The sequence below is a fragment of the Agelaius tricolor genome, unplaced genomic scaffold, assembly GCF_023055355.1.
Source record: "Agelaius tricolor isolate 1412-34295 unplaced genomic scaffold, bAgeTri1.0.p SCAF_49, whole genome shotgun sequence".
Lineage (NCBI taxonomy): Eukaryota > Metazoa > Chordata > Aves > Passeriformes > Icteridae > Agelaius > Agelaius tricolor.
In genome coordinates, this window is record NW_027269309.1 from 1,255,509 (window position 1) to 1,274,392 (window position 18,884).

Below are 18,884 nucleotides of genomic sequence, written 5' to 3' on the forward strand. Positions count from 1 at the left end.
AGATTCCCCTGCAGCCCGTGGTGCAGCCCATAGGGAGGAGGATTTTGACCCATAGCCCATGTAGGTGAGTAGAGGAACAGATCCCCACTGCACCCCATGTAAGGACCCCACAGCACAGCAGGTGGAGATGCCCTGAAGGGAGCAGCAGCCTGGGAGGAGCCCATGCTCGAGCAGGCTCCTGGCAGGGGCTGTGCTCTGTGGAGAGGAGTCCATGCAGGAGCTGGCAGAACATGGGAGCAGTCTGTTCCTGAAAGACTGTACCCCATGGAAAGGGACCTTGCTGGAGCAGTTCTTAGAGAACTGCAGCCCATGGGAAGGACCCACATTGGAAAAGTTGGCGCAGGACTGTCTCCCATGGAGAGGGGAATCTGTGAGGAGCAGCAGAGACAAGTGTTATGAGCTGACAGCAATCCACAATCCCCATCTTGCGCACTGCTCGAGGGGAGGAGGTAAAAGAGTTGGGAGTGAAGCTGAGTCTGGGAAGAAGGGAGGGTAGGGGGAGGTGTTTTAAGGTTTATCCTTATTTCTCATTTTCCTACTCTGTTTAATTGGTTATAAAATAAATTAATTTCCCCAAGGTGAGTCTGTTTTAACTGTGACGGTAATTGGTCAGTGATCTCCCTGACCCATGGGATTTTTATCACATTTTCTTCTCCTTTTCAGTCAAAGAGGGGAAGTAATGGAGTGGCTCAATGGGCACCTGGCTAGACAAAACTGACCCACCACAGTTCTCCAAATGCCTTCATCACCAGCTCCACCTTCAACACCCATTGCCCATGACTTCTTCATGTCCCTGACTCCACTGTCAGTGAAGGATCTACCAGCACTGCAGCATTTATTTTGCACTTTATTTACTGCACACTCAAGACATGCCAATGGCTCAGGCTACTCTGTGATGTCCAGTGGTCTAGGCCTTCATCTGCCACCAAAATTCCCATACCAGGGCTGGACAGTCTGGAATTGCCTGTGGCAAGTCCACGGTGAGTCCACAACAGGTTCATGATGGGCGCCTGGTGGTACCGTGCCCCAGGTGCCATGCCCCTTGGTAGGGACCTCTCACTTTCTGCCCACATGGTCCTTCAGTGTCACCAGCACTTTCTGTGCCCGCTTCAGGACCTCCTCCTCATCCACGCTGGGGAAGGCCTCACTGGGGATCATAGGAAAGGGATGGTAACTCGGGTACTGCGTGGCCTTGCCGTCTACACCGCAGTCACACAACCACTGCACATCCACGACGAGGCCCCTCAGCTCCGGCTCCTCTGCCTCCAGCCTTTGGGCCATGCCCATCAGCCCCCTATGGCCCGCAAAGGCTTCCCCGCGGCAAAGCACGGCTGCCACCAGCGCCTTCTCCAGGGCCTGGTGCACTTTGAAGAGCACCCAGTTGGGGCAGCTGTGCAAGATATCATTGCTGGCTGCCTGCAGGTCACTCGTGGCCTGACACAGCCAACGCAGGGCCTCGGGGACGGATGGAGTCAGGACCATGAGCTCCTCACTGCTAAGCAAGGAGCCACTGCCTCCCTGCCCATGGTGCCGGGCGGTGCTCACAGGTTTGTATTGGCCCCGCACCTTTGGCCCCCTGACACCATGCAGAGGCCTCCAGGTTGGCAGGCTGGGATCCTTCCATGGCCCCTCTTCTTCCACAGCTTCAGCCTCCTCCTGCAGCCTCTTCTCTGGCTCTGGTGCAGCCCCCACCAGTGCCACGTTGTTCTCCTCCAGAACAAAGGCAATGTCCTGTGGCTCCTGGCAGACCAGCATTTCACGCAGCACGGACAAAGCACGTGCCTCCAGCTGCCCACCCAGGATCTTGTTGATCTCCTGCGCCAGTGTCTCCACCACCCTCAGCTGCTGCCGGTTCAGCACCATCTCTGCGTGCTGGATGTAGAAGAGACGCTGGGCACCACCAGACAGGCACACATGGATAACCTGCGATTGGGAGCTGCCCTCCACCTTTGCCCCACTGTGCACCAGCACAGTGCAGATGTCCTTGCAGCACTGCACTTTCACCTGCTCCACTGCAAAGCCACCATCCCCCTCCATTCCCATCATAGCCTTGGGGGTCTGCCACTGCAGCAGGGACTCCAGCCCCAGCCTAAACCACGGGGATACCAGCAGGGTCTGCAGACGCCTCTGTGCAGGACACTGAGAGCCATATTGACATGGCTGTGGACCACCCTCCTCCAGCTGCTTCTCTGTCACCTCTGAAAGCATCTGTGGCTGCAGCCGTGGTGGCAGCCTTTGCAGCAGCCACCTGGCATTACACCCAGACACTGGCAGTGCAGCCATGAACACAAAGGTCTTCTCCAGGGCCTGAGCAGTCTCTGAGGGCACACAGTCATTGAAGCAGAGTTTGTGGGACAGCTCCAGGCAGTCAGCAGTGCTCAGCAGGTACAGCTCAGCCACAGCAGAGCAATCAGGGGGCTCCGGTTCCTTCCACAGCAGCTGGAAGAAATGCTGTGTGGCCAGCAGGACCGTCTTCTTCTGGCTACTGGAAAGGGTCCCACTGCCATGGCTCTCCTGGTAGATTTGGGCCAGGACACGGCTGTAGTGAGTAAGTGTGGGGACCTGGACAACGCCAAGGTGTTGCAGGAGATCTCTAAAGACAGCCATGTGGGGGTGAGTCGTGAGGAGGTAGGGGTAAAAGTCATCCTCGTCCGGGAGTGATGCCACCACCTGCCATGGCCTGGCCATGTCGCGTGACTTGGCCAGCACCACGGGCAGCTCAGCGAGGTGCTCTGCATCCACCTCCTCCAGATGGGTCTGCAGGAAGCTGTACATGCTACAGAGCACCTTGGCCCGTGTGCTTACCTGCCCTTGTGTCAAGCAAGCTGCCCTGCACACATGTTCCAGGTTGGCCACCACCAGGGCAGTGGGTATCTCTACAAGGACTCCCATGGCTTTCAGGGATGTCTTCTCAAGTTCAAGGGATTTTGGCAGGATGATGGCTGATGTCCACAGGAGTTCAGCCACATTTTTGCAGTAGGAAATGCTGCCTTTCAGAGCCACAGCCTTAGTGCAGTCTGCAAAAGGAGGGTGAAGGTTCATCAAGTTTGGGGGGATATCCAGTGGAGGCAGGAATTGGATTGAGGCAATTTTGCTCAGGAAACCCTTTGAGTCAGGATTTTTCAACAGGATTGCAAGTTGCTTGAGCATCTCCTGCTGTTGTTTCAGCAGTTCTGCAGCATGGCATGTAGCCTGAGTGGCTTCATGCTCTATCTCCTCAGCCAGTGCCAAAAAATCCTTTACAGAGAGGCTGGTGCGGACACCTGCCTTGAGGAAGAAATGCACAATTTCTTGCTGGTTCAAACGAAGCTCCTTAAAGAAAGATTTAGGCACAAAGCGGTTTTGGAGCCGCAGAGTGTGGAAGGAGGGCATGTCAAGGTAGAAGTAGGAGGCCAGGCGCAGTGTTCCGTGGGCATCTGGTATAAAGGCCACCTTCTGAAAAGCTGCCACAATGGTCTCCACACTCTCATCATCCAAGAAAGGTTTCATGACAAAGAACAATCGTACAGCTTCCATGAGGTTTTGCCGTGTGAGCTGGGACAGCCGGGGAAGTACCACAGTCATGAAGAGCTTTTGGTCATCTGTGACCTCCCACTTCAAACGCTCAGCCAGCCATTTGTGGAACGGGCTTGGTGTGAGAAGCAGCATGTCTTTGTCCAAGTCATACAGGGCTTGGGCATTTGAGGGCACTTGTCTGTCGAGTAACAGCACCTTGCGGTAGGGAGCCACAGCTACATAGCCACCCCCAGACTTCTGGAAGAGAGGCAGGTGCTGGAGCTGCTCCAGTGCATGTGCATCCAGCTTTCCCTTTCCCTGCTGGACAAACCTTAGCAGGGCTGACAAATCCTGCTCCTCTAAATCCCCCCAGCAGAGATCAGCTCTTGTGTCTGCCAGATGGGCCACTATAGCCCTGGGATCTGTGACCTGCAGTGCCCTTGGCTTCAGGAAATGGTAGGCAAAATCCCAGGGCAGCAGGGATTTCTGGAGCACAGGGATGCCCAGTTTGTGCAGCACCTTTTCCACTTCAGAGTAACACTCATAAAGAACCCTGGAGAGGGAGGATAGTGGCAGTAGGTGCTTTGAGTCTGTCTTATTCCCCCGAATAGGCAGCACTGCCATATTCTGGAGATGATTCATGAATGAGTCCATGGTCACATCTGAGGTCTTGTAGAGGACCACACTCTCAAAGAAGGTCCACAGCCCCTTAAGCCACTCTTCCCCCTGAGTCCACTCCCACTGACCCAAAGCCTCCTGGATGAGTGGTGTGGCCTGTGGGAGGTCAAGCTCCTTCACAAAGCAAGGTGGGATCCATGCAGGAACACACTTTTGGGCAAAACAGTGGCTGTGCTTGGGGAAGAGGTGGGCAAAGGAGTTCTTGAAGACAGGGTGGTGGATGCTGAAAGCATTCAGAAGACCATCTTCTGTGGCCAGCAAGGGCAGGCCTTCCAGGATTGCCTTGTCCCTATCCTTTTGAGTACCTTGAGAGTGCCTGTTCCATCCTGTTAAGTATCGCAGCAGGTAGGTGCAGCTCTCTGGGGTCCTCAGGGGTGTCTCAGCCAGCTTGCAGGGCACAGGCAGAGCCAGGGCCTTGAGAAAGCATCGGAGAGAGTCTGGCCCTAAGACAACAGTGTTCACTTGGGCTTCAATGAACTCCTTGCGGATCTGCTGCAGGTGGGGGAATGCTGGAACCAGTTTCATGTTAAGTTGCTCCAGCACTTTCTGGACTTCTGGCTGAGGCATCTCCTCGAGGAAGTACGGCTCTGTTAGCATGTCCCCTCCACCTGGAGATGCCCAGGTTATTGTCACCCTGCCAGGTGACGTTTTTTCCCTGTACACAGGCACAAGGGGCAGGCGTGCATGACTGAGGTGCTTGTAGACCTCTCTCACCATGTCCTGGAACATAGGTAACACCCTTTTCATTACAGGGAAAAACTGGAGGAAGTGGGAGTTCAGGTGCTGCTGGCAGAATTCCAGGGACCGATACTGGAGCTTCTCCAGGGCTTTCCACTGCCTGGTGAGAAAGTAACAGTACAGTGGAACCACCAAGCGCCGGAGCAAGAAGCCATTCCAGGTTGCCCCTGTGCCAGCTTTGTCCCAGTGGAGACTGCACCTGGCTACATCCACAGAGAAGTTGGCATTGATGTGTAAAGGCAGCCCAGTGACTAAGGGCAGTGGGAGGGTGCAGAAGGCTCTGCCCGTGACTTGGTTCAGAGGCTCCAGGCGGGCAGCCACAGCCCCATAGGGCAGCCATTTAAGCTCTGGAGACTCCTCAGCCCTGTCCTGCACCCCAATCTGGGAGATCACCCTCCACAAACTTGTGGTCTTGGCCCTGCTATTTTTGACTTTCATGGTATAGGAGAGAGGGGTGGGGCTGCTCCCATCCATGGCTTGGCTTAATCTTGCTTGAAAATCCCGTCTCAACTTTGCATCATCCTCTGTGAGTTCCGTGGTTACCCGCAGCTTCTCCACCAACTCTTTCCCATCTGGGGGGATCTCAGAGAAGATGATGGTGTGGACATGCCGGAGGAAGAGCACCAAGTCCTCACCTTCCTTAGCCAGTGTTTCTTCCATGTTCTTGAAGTCTTGGTCTCTCATGACCATGTCAGACACCCTGGACTTGGAAGCCTCAGCTGCAGTGCGAAGCGGCAGCCGGAAAAGGACGCCCTGTTTCAGGTTGAAGAAGGATGGTAGGAAGGTGTCATAAATGTCTGGAAAATTCTTCTTGAAGTCAGTGTTGACAGTAAACATGCTACCAGGCTTCTCAGTTGTGGCTGTGGGCACGTAGTAGAGATGGGGATCAGAGACACACAGGGTACTGTCTCCAGTCAGGAAGGCTGGGCAGTCAGTAAAGTGGTAGACAGTGTTGAAGCCAAGGCCATGTTTGCCTGTAACATCCTGACGGTCTTGCTTGCTACCGACCCCCAGATGCTGAATGCCTTTAATGTCCTGCTCCTGGAAGGGGCGGTCATTGTAGATGCAGAGGGCAGGGCCCTGCAGGATCTTCCATTCTTCACTAAAAGTGGCCTTTGCTGGGTGCTGCCGGCGGTCCCACACAAAGTGCAAAAGCCCCGCACCAGCATCATCTGCGTTCTGGAGCACCTCCTTCACCAGATCAGGAGCGGACTCAGAGTACGCCTTCAAGATGTTCTTCAGTCGCGTTGGCAAATCTTCATGGGGACCAAACGGCTGCGCCCAGAGGCTCAGGTGATCAGTGTTGACTACACACCTCTCCAGTGCTCGGTGGCGTGTGGTGGCCACCCCACAGTGCAGGGCTGCCTCTCGGGACAGCTGTTTATGGCACAGCAGGACATCTCTGTCCAACGGAATCCATGGTGCATCATTGAAGTAGAGCTTGTCCCTTGGGTGCAAAATGCCCTCCTCATCAGGCAGAAAGAGTTGCTGGGTCTGGCAGGCATCTGGCTGGTTGCCATCTTCCATCAAGCCACAAGACACCAGCCGCAGGACCAGATTTAGCTCCGCAGCAGGCAGTGCCTTTCCAGCATGTGTCTCTGCCAGGGTGCAGAGCACTCGGGCATAATCATCCCAGGCAAATGTGTGGCGCAGCCCCACACACTCCCAGAGCTCTCTGTAGGGCTTGTACTGGTCTTGGAGCTGATGAAGGTATGGGGCAGCCTCAAATGACAATGTCTCAGCCACAGCTGTGACTGGCACAAAACGGGAGCCCACCAAGATGAAGGGCTCCTCTGGGGCCACTGCCGAAGCCACCTCATTCCGGCTGGAAGGATGTTCCCGGAGCAGCATGTTCAGGTGCTTGTAGCAGCACTTGGTGTTGTACTGCAGGGTCTCCAAAGGGAGAGTGTTGGAGAAACAATGGAGTGCTCGCAGCTGCTCAAGAACCTGAGCTGATGGTACCTGCCGGTCCAGCCCCAAGAAGGACGCTACCTCCTCGGAGAGGCTGAAGTTTTTCCCCAGCATTTTAGGAGCCAAGATAGGCTGGATGAGTCCCACTAGTGGCTCATGGAGGTGATGGTAGAGCTGGGCAGCTGGCAGCAGCACAGGGTCACTGGTGTGCTGTGCAGCAGGGAGAAAGGGCACAGTCTGGAAAGCGGCCTGCAGGGTGTCGTTTGTTCCCTTCTTCACTGCATTCTGAAGTAACTCAAGGATGCAGGCAGCCCTCTGGTAGCCCTGGGCATGATTCTTGGTCCAGACAAGCTGCACAGTCTTTGCCCTCTCCAGCAGCTCTGGCAGAGACACAGTGTTCTTCACCATGCCCAGCCTCTCCAGTTGGTTTAGTCTCTCCAGGGAAAGGAAGGCATTCCCAGTGGGGAAGCGCCCATCCTCAGGGTTGTATAAAGGGGCAGCACGGCCTCTGGGATGCACCAGGTAATTGATGAACTGCAGGTGGCCATGAGGGGTGACAGGGATGCAGGGCACTGTCTGCAGCACTTTGTCCACACCCTCATGAGACATATCCAGTGCATGGAGCACCAGCAGGTTCCGGTCAGCATCAGGGAGATCTTCCAAGTTGGGAAGCACAAGCTCACAGAGAAAGCGGCTCCAGTCATAGGTTCCAGCATCCAGCGCCTTCCCAAGGCCCTCCTGCACCTTCCCAGGCAAGGCCACAGCCAACAGGGGACGGGGCACGGTGATGGCAAAGACTCGCTGTGCCACAGTACCCAGCTTAGGGTGTCTCTCTACAGCCTGGTGCAGGAAGCGGGCGTCCTGCAGCGAGCACCAGGAGTGGCCATCGGAAAAGAGCCTTGGGCCGCTCCTGGCTGCCACAGCCTGGTAGAAACCAGTCACAGCCTCTGTAAAGGGGTAATGGGCAGTGCTAATGTCTGGCCAGAAGAGATGATACTCATAGTTCTTTAACTTGCCTGCCTCATGCATGGCACGGAGATGGTCCAGTGCCCGGAGCCAGGCCATCGGCACAGCATTGTGGAGCAGCACCTGGTTCCACTTGCCCCGCTCCGCCGTGCTCCACAGCCCCTTGCGATTTGAGAGGATGCTGAAGGCCCCATGCAGGTGGATTGGCAGCCCTGACATGATCGGCATGGGAAGGTGGCAGAAAACTTGCCCCTTCTCAGCGTCCAGACGTGGAACCCACTTGCCATCTTCAGTAGGGGCAAGGGGAAGGGCCACACCAGCCATGGGAAGTGGAGGATGGAGTCCTGCCTGTGTGTTCTGGTGAAACAGTTCCAACAACTCCCCATCACCCTGACACACCAAAACCAGGTAGTGCCATGTGGTCCTGGATTCCTCCTCACAGGCTGAGAGCTGCTCAATGGCTGCCCAACTTGGGGGATCCCCAGGGGTCCCCAAGTCTCGGATCTCCTTTCTCTGCAGCGTGGCCAGAGACATGGTGTCTTCTGCAGAAGTGGCCGTGTCTGGCAGCATCTCCAGGGACAGCTCCCTCACCTTCTTCAGGAAGAGCAGCAGGAGCCGGTTAGAGCCAAGGAAAGCAGTTCCAAGGGACTGGATGCGCTCTGTACCAAAGGCCTCAGAGCAAATCTGTGATGTCACAGCTTCCTCTTCAGTGCGAAAAGGCAAGCGGAAAAGGCTTCCTGGAAAGGGTCCTGGCTCAGGCAGGCAGCACCCAAAGATACCGTGGTAGGGCTGGAACTGCTCAGCAAAGACACGGAGGATGCGTGGTCGGCTGGAGAAGTCCAGGCGGATGCCAGGGGAGCCGGCCCTGGTGATGTGCTTGCCCAGATGGGTGCCATTGGGATCAAAGATGAGCAGTGTCTCCCCACTCAGCACTGCCGGCACATCCGTGACACGGTACACAGAGCTGAAGCCCAGCCCAAAGCGCCCGATCCGGCCTGCCTGGCCCTCCTTTGTGGCAGCCCCAATCCGGGTGATGTTCTGGAGGTCATCCTCTGTGAACAGGGCATTGTTGTAGGCCCAGAGGGCTGGGCCATGGCAGGTAGCCATGCCTGGGTCTAGCAGCCCAGAGGTGGCCTTTCTGCGGCACCGCAGGTCCAGGAGGAAGCGGCACACGGTAGCGCTGGCATCCTCTGCATTCTGGACCATCTCTGTGAAGAGGTCGCCCTCCTCGCCGTACTCCTGGAGGATGTTGCGGAGGCGTCGGGTGATGGGCTCCGAGGGGCCACAGGCTGTGAACGGCTCCGGGCCCAGCACCCATGTACTGAGACGCTCCGTGCCCAGGAACATGGCTGTGCTGGAAGGCACTGCCTCGTGCACCACCTCTTGAACATCCTCCTCTTCCTCCAGCTCCATGTCCAGGTACACGGCAGAGGCAGCTGGACGGAGGGCAAAGCCTGAGCCCTGCGGGATCCTCACAGGAACCGGCACAGTGCCCTCGCCCTGGTGGCCCCGCCTCTTCAGCCACTCCAGGACAGCTACAACCACCGCCAACTCTGCAGCAGTGCCCGCTCGGGAGCTGCGCCTGTCTATGTCCTGCCCCAGGGAGCGCAGGGCTGACACCGCCCTCTCCTCACTCACCCCGTCTGCCACCCCCCAAGCCCTGAAGAGGCAGCCGTAGGACAGGAAGTCAGGGGGCACCCGGGGCACCAGCATCCCCAGCTCCAGCTTCTCAGGATAGCCCAGCACAGCATCACATGGCAGGACAAGCCCAGACCCAGTCCACACAACAGCGCTATCCGGGGCAGTCCCAAAGGCCTTCAGGTTTTCCTGCATGTGCCAGTAGATGGGCTGGAGAGCAGGACCCACCTCATCCATGTTCTTGCGCCCCGCCAGCTTTCTCAGCTGCTCCCACACTCTCTCCGGCGGTGGGGTCTGGCTCAGCCCCAGCTTCTTCTCTGCCTCTGGCACAAAGGCATCAGTCAGGGGCATGGCAAGCCCCACCAGGGATTGGTACTGCATGGATCTCAGCTCCTTAGGGGGCAGGAAGGGCTGCCCAGGCTCTCCTGTGCACTTGGAGCGAGGCACCCAGGGCAGGGCCTGGAGCTGCCCGAGCTCTGCAGCACTGAAGCCATCCAGTGCCTTGGAGTGGTTGCAGACTGTGATCAGTGCCTCAGCCCTGTCCAGAGCTGCCGTGCCACCCTGACTGACTTTTGCTGCAGCTGCCAGGATGTCTGAGGGCAGCATGCACCCCTCACCGTGCCGCAAGCCCACGGCCCTCAAGGCACGGAGGACAGACGGATTGTGGAAGGCAGCAGGAGGAAAGCGCTCGGGTCCCAGCAGCGCCTGCAAGGTGCTGTCACAGGGGTCATAGAGGTCTTGCGGGCATGCGGGGCCGGCAGGGGTCTCCAGGAAGGCCAGCGTGCTGCAGGCCTGCTGGAGCAAGGGGCTCTGTGCAAAGACAGTGTCTCCGTGCTGCAGCACCCAGAGCAGCAGAGCCTGCATCTCAGCCGCTCGTCCCGCATACGCCCCTTGGGCCACCGCTCTGACGGCCTTCAGCATCACACAGGCTGCACTGATGAGGGGCCTCTGGAGCCTCCTGAGTAGCTGCCGGTCAACTTCATCCCGGCACCGCAACACGGCCTCCGGCAGCACCACATCTTGGGGCAGCTCCAGCTCTGGCTCCAGCACCGGGGTGGCAGCGGCTGGCACCAGCTCTGTGGGCTGTGGGGTGGCCAAGCAGGGCAGTGGCAGAAAGAGGGGCAGAGCAGCCAGAGTGGCCATGTCCTGCTTTGTCAGGGATGGGACGTCTGCCAGGTAGTGCCGGAGGGTGATCACATCCGCATCAGGCAGCAAGGCCATGCGGGAGGCCACTGCTGCAGCCCCCTGCCTGCCCAGGGCCCGAAGGGCATTGAGGGGGGATGGAGGCAGGACATAGCGGGGCAGCGAGCGGTGCCATGTGCTTGGTGGCACCACAGGGCAACCCAGGACCTCCAGCACAGGGGCCACATCAAGTGGCAGGAGCTGGTCCTCCCATGCCTGGAAGATAAGACTGGACTCAGGTATCAGTGGAGCCAGACGGACAGTGGGGGCATCCAGTGAGGACAGGGCTATAAGAGGAAGCCCCTCCAGAGGGCCCAGGTCTTCCATGTGGTGGGCCAGGAATTGCCACAGGGCTGGGAACCAGGAGGCTGGGGGCTGGGGGAGGCCTTGGGCTGGGCACCACATCACTGGGGTTGAAGACTGGGATGTCCAGGTGGGGGGCAGAGCCAAGCGCAGGGTCTGTACAGTCACGGCTGGGTCCAGCAGAACCAGGTTGGGGAAGAGACCTGTGTACAAGAAGCAGAGGCTGCACTAGAAACACGTGAGACCTGGGCCCTGGCAGGGGGACACAGGATGGAGGAGAAAGAACCTGCAGGGGATGAGTGGCCCCCATATGGGATATGGGAGGACCTGGGCTCTGGAGGGATGGTGGATACCCTTAATAGGAGCACAGAGAACCCACAAACCTCAGGGTGGGTGGGGATATAAGAAAGAGATATGGGAAGTAAAAAGGTGTTAGGGGGACCAGCACTGGGGAGCACAGAGTTCTTCAGAGGAGGAACAGAGTGAGACTCAGCAGCTGAGGGAGCACAGAGGGGACAGGGGAATGTGGGAAGAACAGCAAGGACATGGATCCCCCAGAGAGACAGGGATGTACAGGGAGATACTGGGCTGCAGAGGAACCCCAAGGTGTACAAGGCTGCCTGAGCATGTTGGGGTTTAGGGGGGGCAACCAGGGACCTAAAGGTGATCCAGGGACCCCCATCTCTTACCCTTCTTGGCAATGCCTCGCAGGAGGCTGTCCAAGCCTGGCTCCAGGTCTGAGGGCAGGAAGGACCCAGCCAAGCCAGGCAGAAGCTCCCTGTGGGAACAGACAGAGGTGCTGGGGGACCAGAGGGGTAATGGGGAGCAGCTTTCTGGACACCTGCCTTAGCTCCCACTTGGTGACACTAGAGAAGGAGGGAAGTGAGGAGCCCAAATATCCAGGGCCAAATATCCAGGTTTGGCCATACCTCCCCTTCCCAATTCAAGACCGAGAGCTGTGACTGTGGCCAGCTGGCTGTCCTGCCCACTCTGCAAGGAGCGGAGCTGCCAGGGGTCACGGGCTCACCTGGGGCAGTCGGATGTGTCCACGTAGACCACGGCCGATGCAGTTCCAAAGGCCACAAAGGTTCCATCGGCACGGGGCAGGAGGGGGAGGCCGCGGAGCTCAGCATGGCACCCATCCCCGGCCATGAAGCGCAGCAGGGAGAGGCGGCTGGCAGCCGGGAGTTCTGCAGCCCTGTGGCGCCGCAGCACCTCCCGCACGTGTCCCGTCGTGGCCTCCCGCAGACCCTTCGGCATCCCCAGGTTCAGCGCCCTCCACACATGGGGTGGGACCTCGGCCACCGGCTCCCCAGCTGCCACCAGCAAGGCCTGCACCGCCCGCCGTGTGGCCTCATCGCCCGCGGCCACCGGCAGCAGCACAGCCTCAAGGGCCCGCAGCCACCCCTGCCCCCCGGCTGGCAGCAGGACGGGGGCGGCCACCAGCTCCCGGCACACGCGGCTCACCAGGCTGTGGATCCGGCCGGAGCTCGGCGTGCACTCGGGGTCTGGCCACAGGCTGTAGGCATCTGCACCGGGCAGAGCCACGGCCACGGCGGCCAAATGGCTGTAGACCCGGGGCAGGAGGTTGAGCAGTAGAAGAGCATTCCAGTGGGCGTCCTCCTCACCCTCCTCACCCTCCTGGAGCCAGCGCAGGTGGCGGCGATCATCAGAGAGGGCAAAGGGAGCACTGGCATGGACAGGCAGTCCTGTGGCCGTCTCGTCAGTGGCTGGCAGTGGCAGGAAGCAGCAGAGCCGCCCTTGGCAGGCCCCGTGGAGGGGGTGTGCCAGGCTCAGCTCAGGGCAGCACCTCAGCCGTGTGCCCAGAGCCACGGCTGGCCCCTCAGTGGCTCTGCCTGTGGCCACCAGCCACTCGCTCCCTGCACCCACCTCATCCCCGTGCAGGGCCACCAGGCACCACTCTAGACTCAGCCCCTCAGCCCCTGATGGCACCGGGACAGGGAGAGGCTGAGGGGATGCCACAAGTGTTCCCATGAGTGTCTGGACCCCGTCAGGGGCCACACGGTGCAGGGCCACACGGCGGACATGGCGGAGGAAGAGGAGGGCAAGAGGAGCCTCTGTGAGGAAGGTCTGGATGAGGTTGCAGATGCGCTCAGGATCGGAGACCCCTGGGGCGATTTCTGAGGGTTGCCGTCGAAGGGGAAAGCGGAAGAGGGTGCCCTGGGCTGAGGCACGGTGTTGTCCTACAGCTTCTAGCCCAGCCCAGAAGGGCTCGAAAAGGCCAGGAAGGTCCTGGGCCTCAGAGATGTCCCAGCGCTTGCCACCACCAGGCAGCACCTGGCATTCGGGGTCCAGCACCCCCAAGTACGGGGGGCTCAGCACACCTGGCAGGTCTGGAGACATGGGAACCATGAGGCCACAGAGATGACATGGACACCACTGCCTTCCCAGATCATCCCAACCCATCAATGCCCACACAATGGCCTCAAGTTTAACCCCATGGTGCCTCCCATGATCCAAAGCTTAATCCCAATTCACCAGTCCTCCCTCAGTTTGTCTCCCTAGCCCTGCTCTCCATTGCCAGCCAGCCTCCCTCCAAGCCTCCCGATGCTTCAAGTTTCCTCACTTTGGACACAGCCCTCCATTTTGCACACCCCCAGTGCCCCCAGTTCTCCCCAGCACCTGTATTTCAGTGCCTCCAGTAAAACCCACATGCCCAGTTCAGTCCCAGCTGAGGCTCCCAGTGCCACTTACCAGTGAGGTGGTAGACAGAAGTGAAGCCCAAGCCGAAGCGCCCCACACTGCGGGGATCCTCCCGCTTGTGTGACACCCCTGGGTGCTGAATCCCTGTCCAGTCCCGGGGTGACATCACGGCATCGTTGTAGGCCAAGAGAGCTGGGCCTGGCGGTCAGCACCATCCATGGGTTGGGGGCAATTGGGACATGGAGTGGGAATTGTCATTCACACTCAGTGTCCCCACAAGCTCCAGTCCCACAAAACCCCCCTCAGCAGCACTGAGTCCTCCCAGTACCCTCAGTGCTCCCAGCACATCCCAGAACCCCTCACCAGTTCCAGTTCCCCCAGTCCCTCCCAGCACCAGCCAGTGCCTCCCCAGGGCTTCATCTGATTTTTCTCCCAGTGCCCACAGTGCCTCTCACCCTGGGTGCCCTCCAGTCCCCCTCTGGTGATGTCGAACTCCCGCTCGTCAGACACAAACACGACCTCATTAGCGCCGGCATCATCCGCGTTCTGCACCAGCTCCTGGAATTACAGATCAGTGCCCAGTGACCTGGGCCCTCCAGGCCCTGAGAAGAGCACTGACCCCCTCTCCCAGCTGGGCACCAAGGTCCTGGGGCTGGTGCTGGACAGGGACCGGCCCCACTGCCTGCAGTGCCTGCCCCACTGGGCAGGAGATCCCAGATGGGGTTCCCTGGGGGTCTGACCTTGAGGATCTGCCCTCCATCCGGGTACTTCTGCAGGATGCTGTGCAGGTAGTCAAGGAAGGTGGGTGCCCGCTGGCAGAAGGTCTCCCTGTAAAGCAGAGAGAGGGAGAGAAGGTGTGGGGGAGGCTCTGTAACCATGACACCCACATCCTCCTTGGATCCCACAGGATGTGCCTCTGCTTGGAAAGGGTCAAGGACCCCATCTCTTTCCAGGATCCACTGAAACAACCACCTGCAAGGACAACAACTACACTTCCCCAAACCCCCATCTCTTCCTGGGATGCTCCAGAGCACTGGTTTTGATTGGGATAAAGTTAATTTTCTTCCCAGAAGTGTGTCCAGGGCTAAGTTCAGGATTTAGCATGAGAACAGTGTCAGTTGCACACAGATGTTTGAGTTGGAGCTCAGTAAAGGACTTTTCAGTGTCCCACGCTCTGCCAGAAAGGGGAGGCACAGCCAGGAGACCCGACCCCAACTGGCCAGGGGGATATTCCGGACCCCAGAACCTCCTGCCCAGTGCAGAAACTAGGAGGGGGCTGGCCAGGAGTCACCAATCACTGCTGTGGGATGGGTGGGGCATTGGGCAGTGGGGTATGAGCAACTATTGGGCATTACTGGTTTCTCTTGGATTTTATCCCATTCTCTCTCCTTTTCATTACTATTAGTAGCAGCAGTAACATCAATACATTTAGCTTTGTTTCAATTATTGAACTGTTCTTGTGTCAGTTCAGAGGTTTTACCTTTTCTTTTTGATTCTCCCCCACTGGGAACAGCTGGGCAAGGGTTAAACTGTCCTGAGGGTTTGGGTAACCAGAGAGTATGGGAAGGGAAGGGAAGGGAAGGGAAGGGAAGGGAAGGGAAGGGAAGGGAAGGTGGTTTGACAGGAAATATGTTTTCTGGGATGCTGTGGTCAGGCCAATTGGTGCTCAGATTTTAATATTGGCACCTAATGTGGCCATTGGGACATTGGGTCCGCCTCTGAGAACACGGGGTTAAAAGCAGGGCTCTCCCCTGGGAGCCTCTCTTGGGTTTCCGGCGGGAAAGAGTTCGGGTCTCTCCCCCAGCCCAGCTGCAGGCTGGGTGGGCAGAGGGGAAAAGCCATGTAGCCGGGAGAGGTAGGCCTGAGCCCGGGGGTGGAAGGGTGGAAGAGAGAGAGAGAGAGACCGGGAGCCATCAGGCAGCCCCCCGGGAGACAGAGAGAGAGAGAGAGAGAGAGAGAGAGAGAGCCGGTGCCTGGGACTCTAACCTTGAAACTTGATAAACGCGTGCCTGTGCCGGCAGCACGGCTGGGAAGGAGAAGAAGGGGGGGTTCAGCCGGCCGCTTGTACGAGCTTTTAACCTCTTTTCAGACAATGAAGACTTTACAGAACATTAACCTTTCCTAGAAGAGAGATAGAGTGGAAGATGAAGAAGGAAATGGGCAAGTGTGAGAGAGGTCTGGGCAAGTGAGAGATGTTGGAAGAATAGAGAAGAATCTTAGTGGGAAGAGATGATGGAGTGGCTTTTGCTGGACTCTTTTTGTACAGCCATGGACAGAACCATGTTCCTTGTGATACAGAGACTGCATCTAGGGGGAGGCAATGCCTCAGAACCAAGAGGGCTCAGTGTTGCTGCCCCTCGGGCCCAAGGGGTGAAATATGGGGGGGACAGATGTCCCAAAGTTGAGACTGTGCCTTTTTGGAGTGGGACGAAGCATCCTTAAAAGTTGACCCTAGAAGCAGCCCTGGTCCGTGTTCAGTGGTGAGAGGGCTGGACATGAAAGGAAGAGGTCACCATTGGCACAAGAAGGACTCCTTCTCCTCTTGATGAACTGAGGATTGAGTATTCTGAAGGGTGGTGCTGGACTGAGAGTCGATGATTTGGGGGATGTATTGTATTGGGAATTTGGGGAGGAGGAGGAGGAGATGTATTTGTGAAGTTTTCATTTTCCTTGTGTGTTTCTTTTCTTTTTTTCCCTTTCCCTAATAAAATAATTATTTTTTTTCCTAAGTGGGAGCCTGCTTCGCTTATTCCTGGTCACATCTCACAGCAGAAACCAGGGAGAGAGTATACTCATGGGGGCACTGGCATTGTGCCAGTGTCAAACCATGACAGAAGGGAAGGGGAAAGGAAAGGCTGAGCTGGAAGATTTGTCTCATGGCTTGGCTCTCGCAGGAGAGAAGCCTAAGGGTGTAATTATTGGCAGTTCCCACTGGATGGCTCCCGAAGCCCAGCGGGGACGGCAATGCTGAGCAAGCCGGCAGCTTCGATTCAGCTCCAGCCGTCCTCTCGTACCACAGCCCCGTGTTACCAACCACAACAGAGTGATAACCTTAGCCCAGAGCCAGGGAGGATGAACATTCCCACGGGACCACACATACCAGGAAGGATTTTATAAAATGCACCTGTGAGCACACGGGCAGGAACCACAAGAGCAAACTGTGACTCACAGCTATTGAATAAATATGAGAGATGCTTACAACTGTGTTTTACCACACTCTGCTCAGATCTCAGCTCTTTGTGCCCTAAAGAGAGGACTGTTGTGGTTTACCCCAGCCAGGAACTCAGTCCTACACAGGCACTCGCTGCTCTGGTGAGATAGAGGAGAGAATCCAGAAAAGGTAAAACCCATTAGTGGAGATAAGTATAGTTAAATAACTGAAACAAGACTAAATAAATTGATATTACTGCTGCTACTACTATTAAGAATAGTAATGGGAAGGAGAGAGAACAGAGTAAAACGCAATAGAAACCAGCAGTGCCCAGTAGTTGCTCATCACCCACTGACCAATGCCCAGCCTCTTCCCCAGTAGCAATCGGTGGCTCCCAACCCCCTCCCAGTTTCTGCACTGGGCAGGAGGTTCTGTGGTCTGGAATATCCCCCTGGCCAGCTGGGGTTGGGTCTCCTGGCCATGCTCCCCCTTGCTGGCAGAGCATGGGACACTGAAAAGTCCTTGCCTTGGAGTGAGCTCGACAGGGCTCCAACTCAACGTGTTACCAGCGCTGTTCTCACTTTGAATACCAAAACCAGCGCTGGAGCAGCTTCTGGGGAGAAAATTCTCTCTCTCCCAGTCAAAACCAAGACATCCAGCAGCCCCTGAAAACCCCTCCCTGTGAGCCCTGACCGCTGCAGTCCCCACCTCCCTCAGTCACCCTTCAGTTCTCCCCAGCACCCCTTGAGCCCCCTGCCCCACCAACAGCCCCCTGTGACCCCCAGAACGCTCTAGCCATGCCCTGTGTCCCCCACAAACCGCCAGTGATGCCCCCAGACCCACTCACGCCTTTGGCTGCTTGAGGGCCATGGTGGGCACTGCAGGGGACCCCTGCCCACTCCCGCAGCTGCTGCCGCTGCCTGCCCGGCGCCGCCGCTCGGAGCTCCGGTCCGCCCCCTGCTCCGCCTCCCTGGTCCCGCCTCCCAGACCGAAAGTTTCGTTTCTCCGTTGCAGACGCACATACAGGGAAATGTGCTTTTGCTAGGTTTTTTTTCTAAAATAGCGGCGGGAAGCAAGGAGACATGAAAGGCGGTGCGCGGGACCGGGGCGGGAACTTGCCTATGGGGCAGGGATATGGGAATGTGGATACCTGGATGGGGTATGGGAATACGTGGGTGTTGGATGATATGTGTTTCTGATTTAGAGATGGGGTAACTGAGAGGTGTTTTAAAAACTTTTATTCTATTTTCAGTGTCATGAGAAGGGTGAGACAATACAGCTGTTATAATTCACATCATCACAATCAGGAGTTAACTATTTCCTAATTACAATACACTATTAACTGTTTCTTGGCCTATCAGGTTTAGCCACACCATGTTGTAGATGCCTTAAAGCCAATCATCTAAAACGATTCCTTGTGGGTCCCACTACAATGCATCTTTCATGGTTCTATTTCTCTAAAGTATTTAGTCTTATTTGCAAGGCCATCTTTTGAAACTTGTTTCTAGCTCCATTTGTCTCTCACCAGTATCTGTCCTATTCCATGGCTTTTCTAAGTCAACATTTCTTATCTCAAAGTTTGCATATGGATGTATACCGTGTGAGCCTTCTGTCAGGCCCTGAGAACTCTCTACAAATCCATTTCCCACACGTGTGGATATGGCTACAGGGATATGGAAAATGTAGGGATGCACCTACAGGGATGTGATATGGGCATACATGGGGATATGGCTGCAGAGATGTGGTGTGTGACTATGTGGGGACACTGCTATGGGCCCAGGGCCATCAGGGCTGGTCTCCTGCCTCAGACTGGCCTGCAGAAACACCCAAACTGTCCTGGGTGAAGGGGCTCTGTCTAATGGATCATGGGGCCATATGGAGATAATTTGTACTGCAGAGATCACATAAAACAAATTTCAGCCCCATGGACTGTTACAGACCATGTGGGGACCACATGACACCACATTGAGGCTACTTGGACTGCAGAGTGCAGGCAGAAAGACCACGGAGACATGAGACCACTTGGAATGTGTGAAGAAGGAACCTGCAGGACACGGTGACTTGGGGCAAATGTAGGACAAATTTCAGGGGATGCAGTGAGGCACCTCTGCAGGGAAGCCTCCTCACGTCTTCCTTCTTTCACCTTGCTGCCGAATGT

General features: G+C 57.0%; 1 protein-coding gene across 1 annotated transcript; it reads right to left on the reverse strand.

Moving 5' to 3' along the window:
- Positions 1–829: 829 nt before the first annotated feature.
- Positions 830–17,784, reverse strand: LOC139604278 (sacsin-like). The gene is made up of 7 exons (XM_071455377.1): positions 17,574–17,784; positions 14,316–14,403; positions 14,031–14,133; positions 13,627–13,773; positions 11,939–13,265; positions 11,601–11,689; positions 830–11,114 (listed from the first exon to the last, which is right to left on the reverse strand). Exons 1-7 carry the CDS (start codon positions 17,594–17,596, stop codon positions 1,057–1,059), a joined length of 11,835 nt encoding a protein of 3,944 aa, XP_071311478.1. The 5' UTR covers positions 17,597–17,784; the 3' UTR covers positions 830–1,056.
- Positions 17,785–18,884: the final 1,100 nt, after the last annotated feature.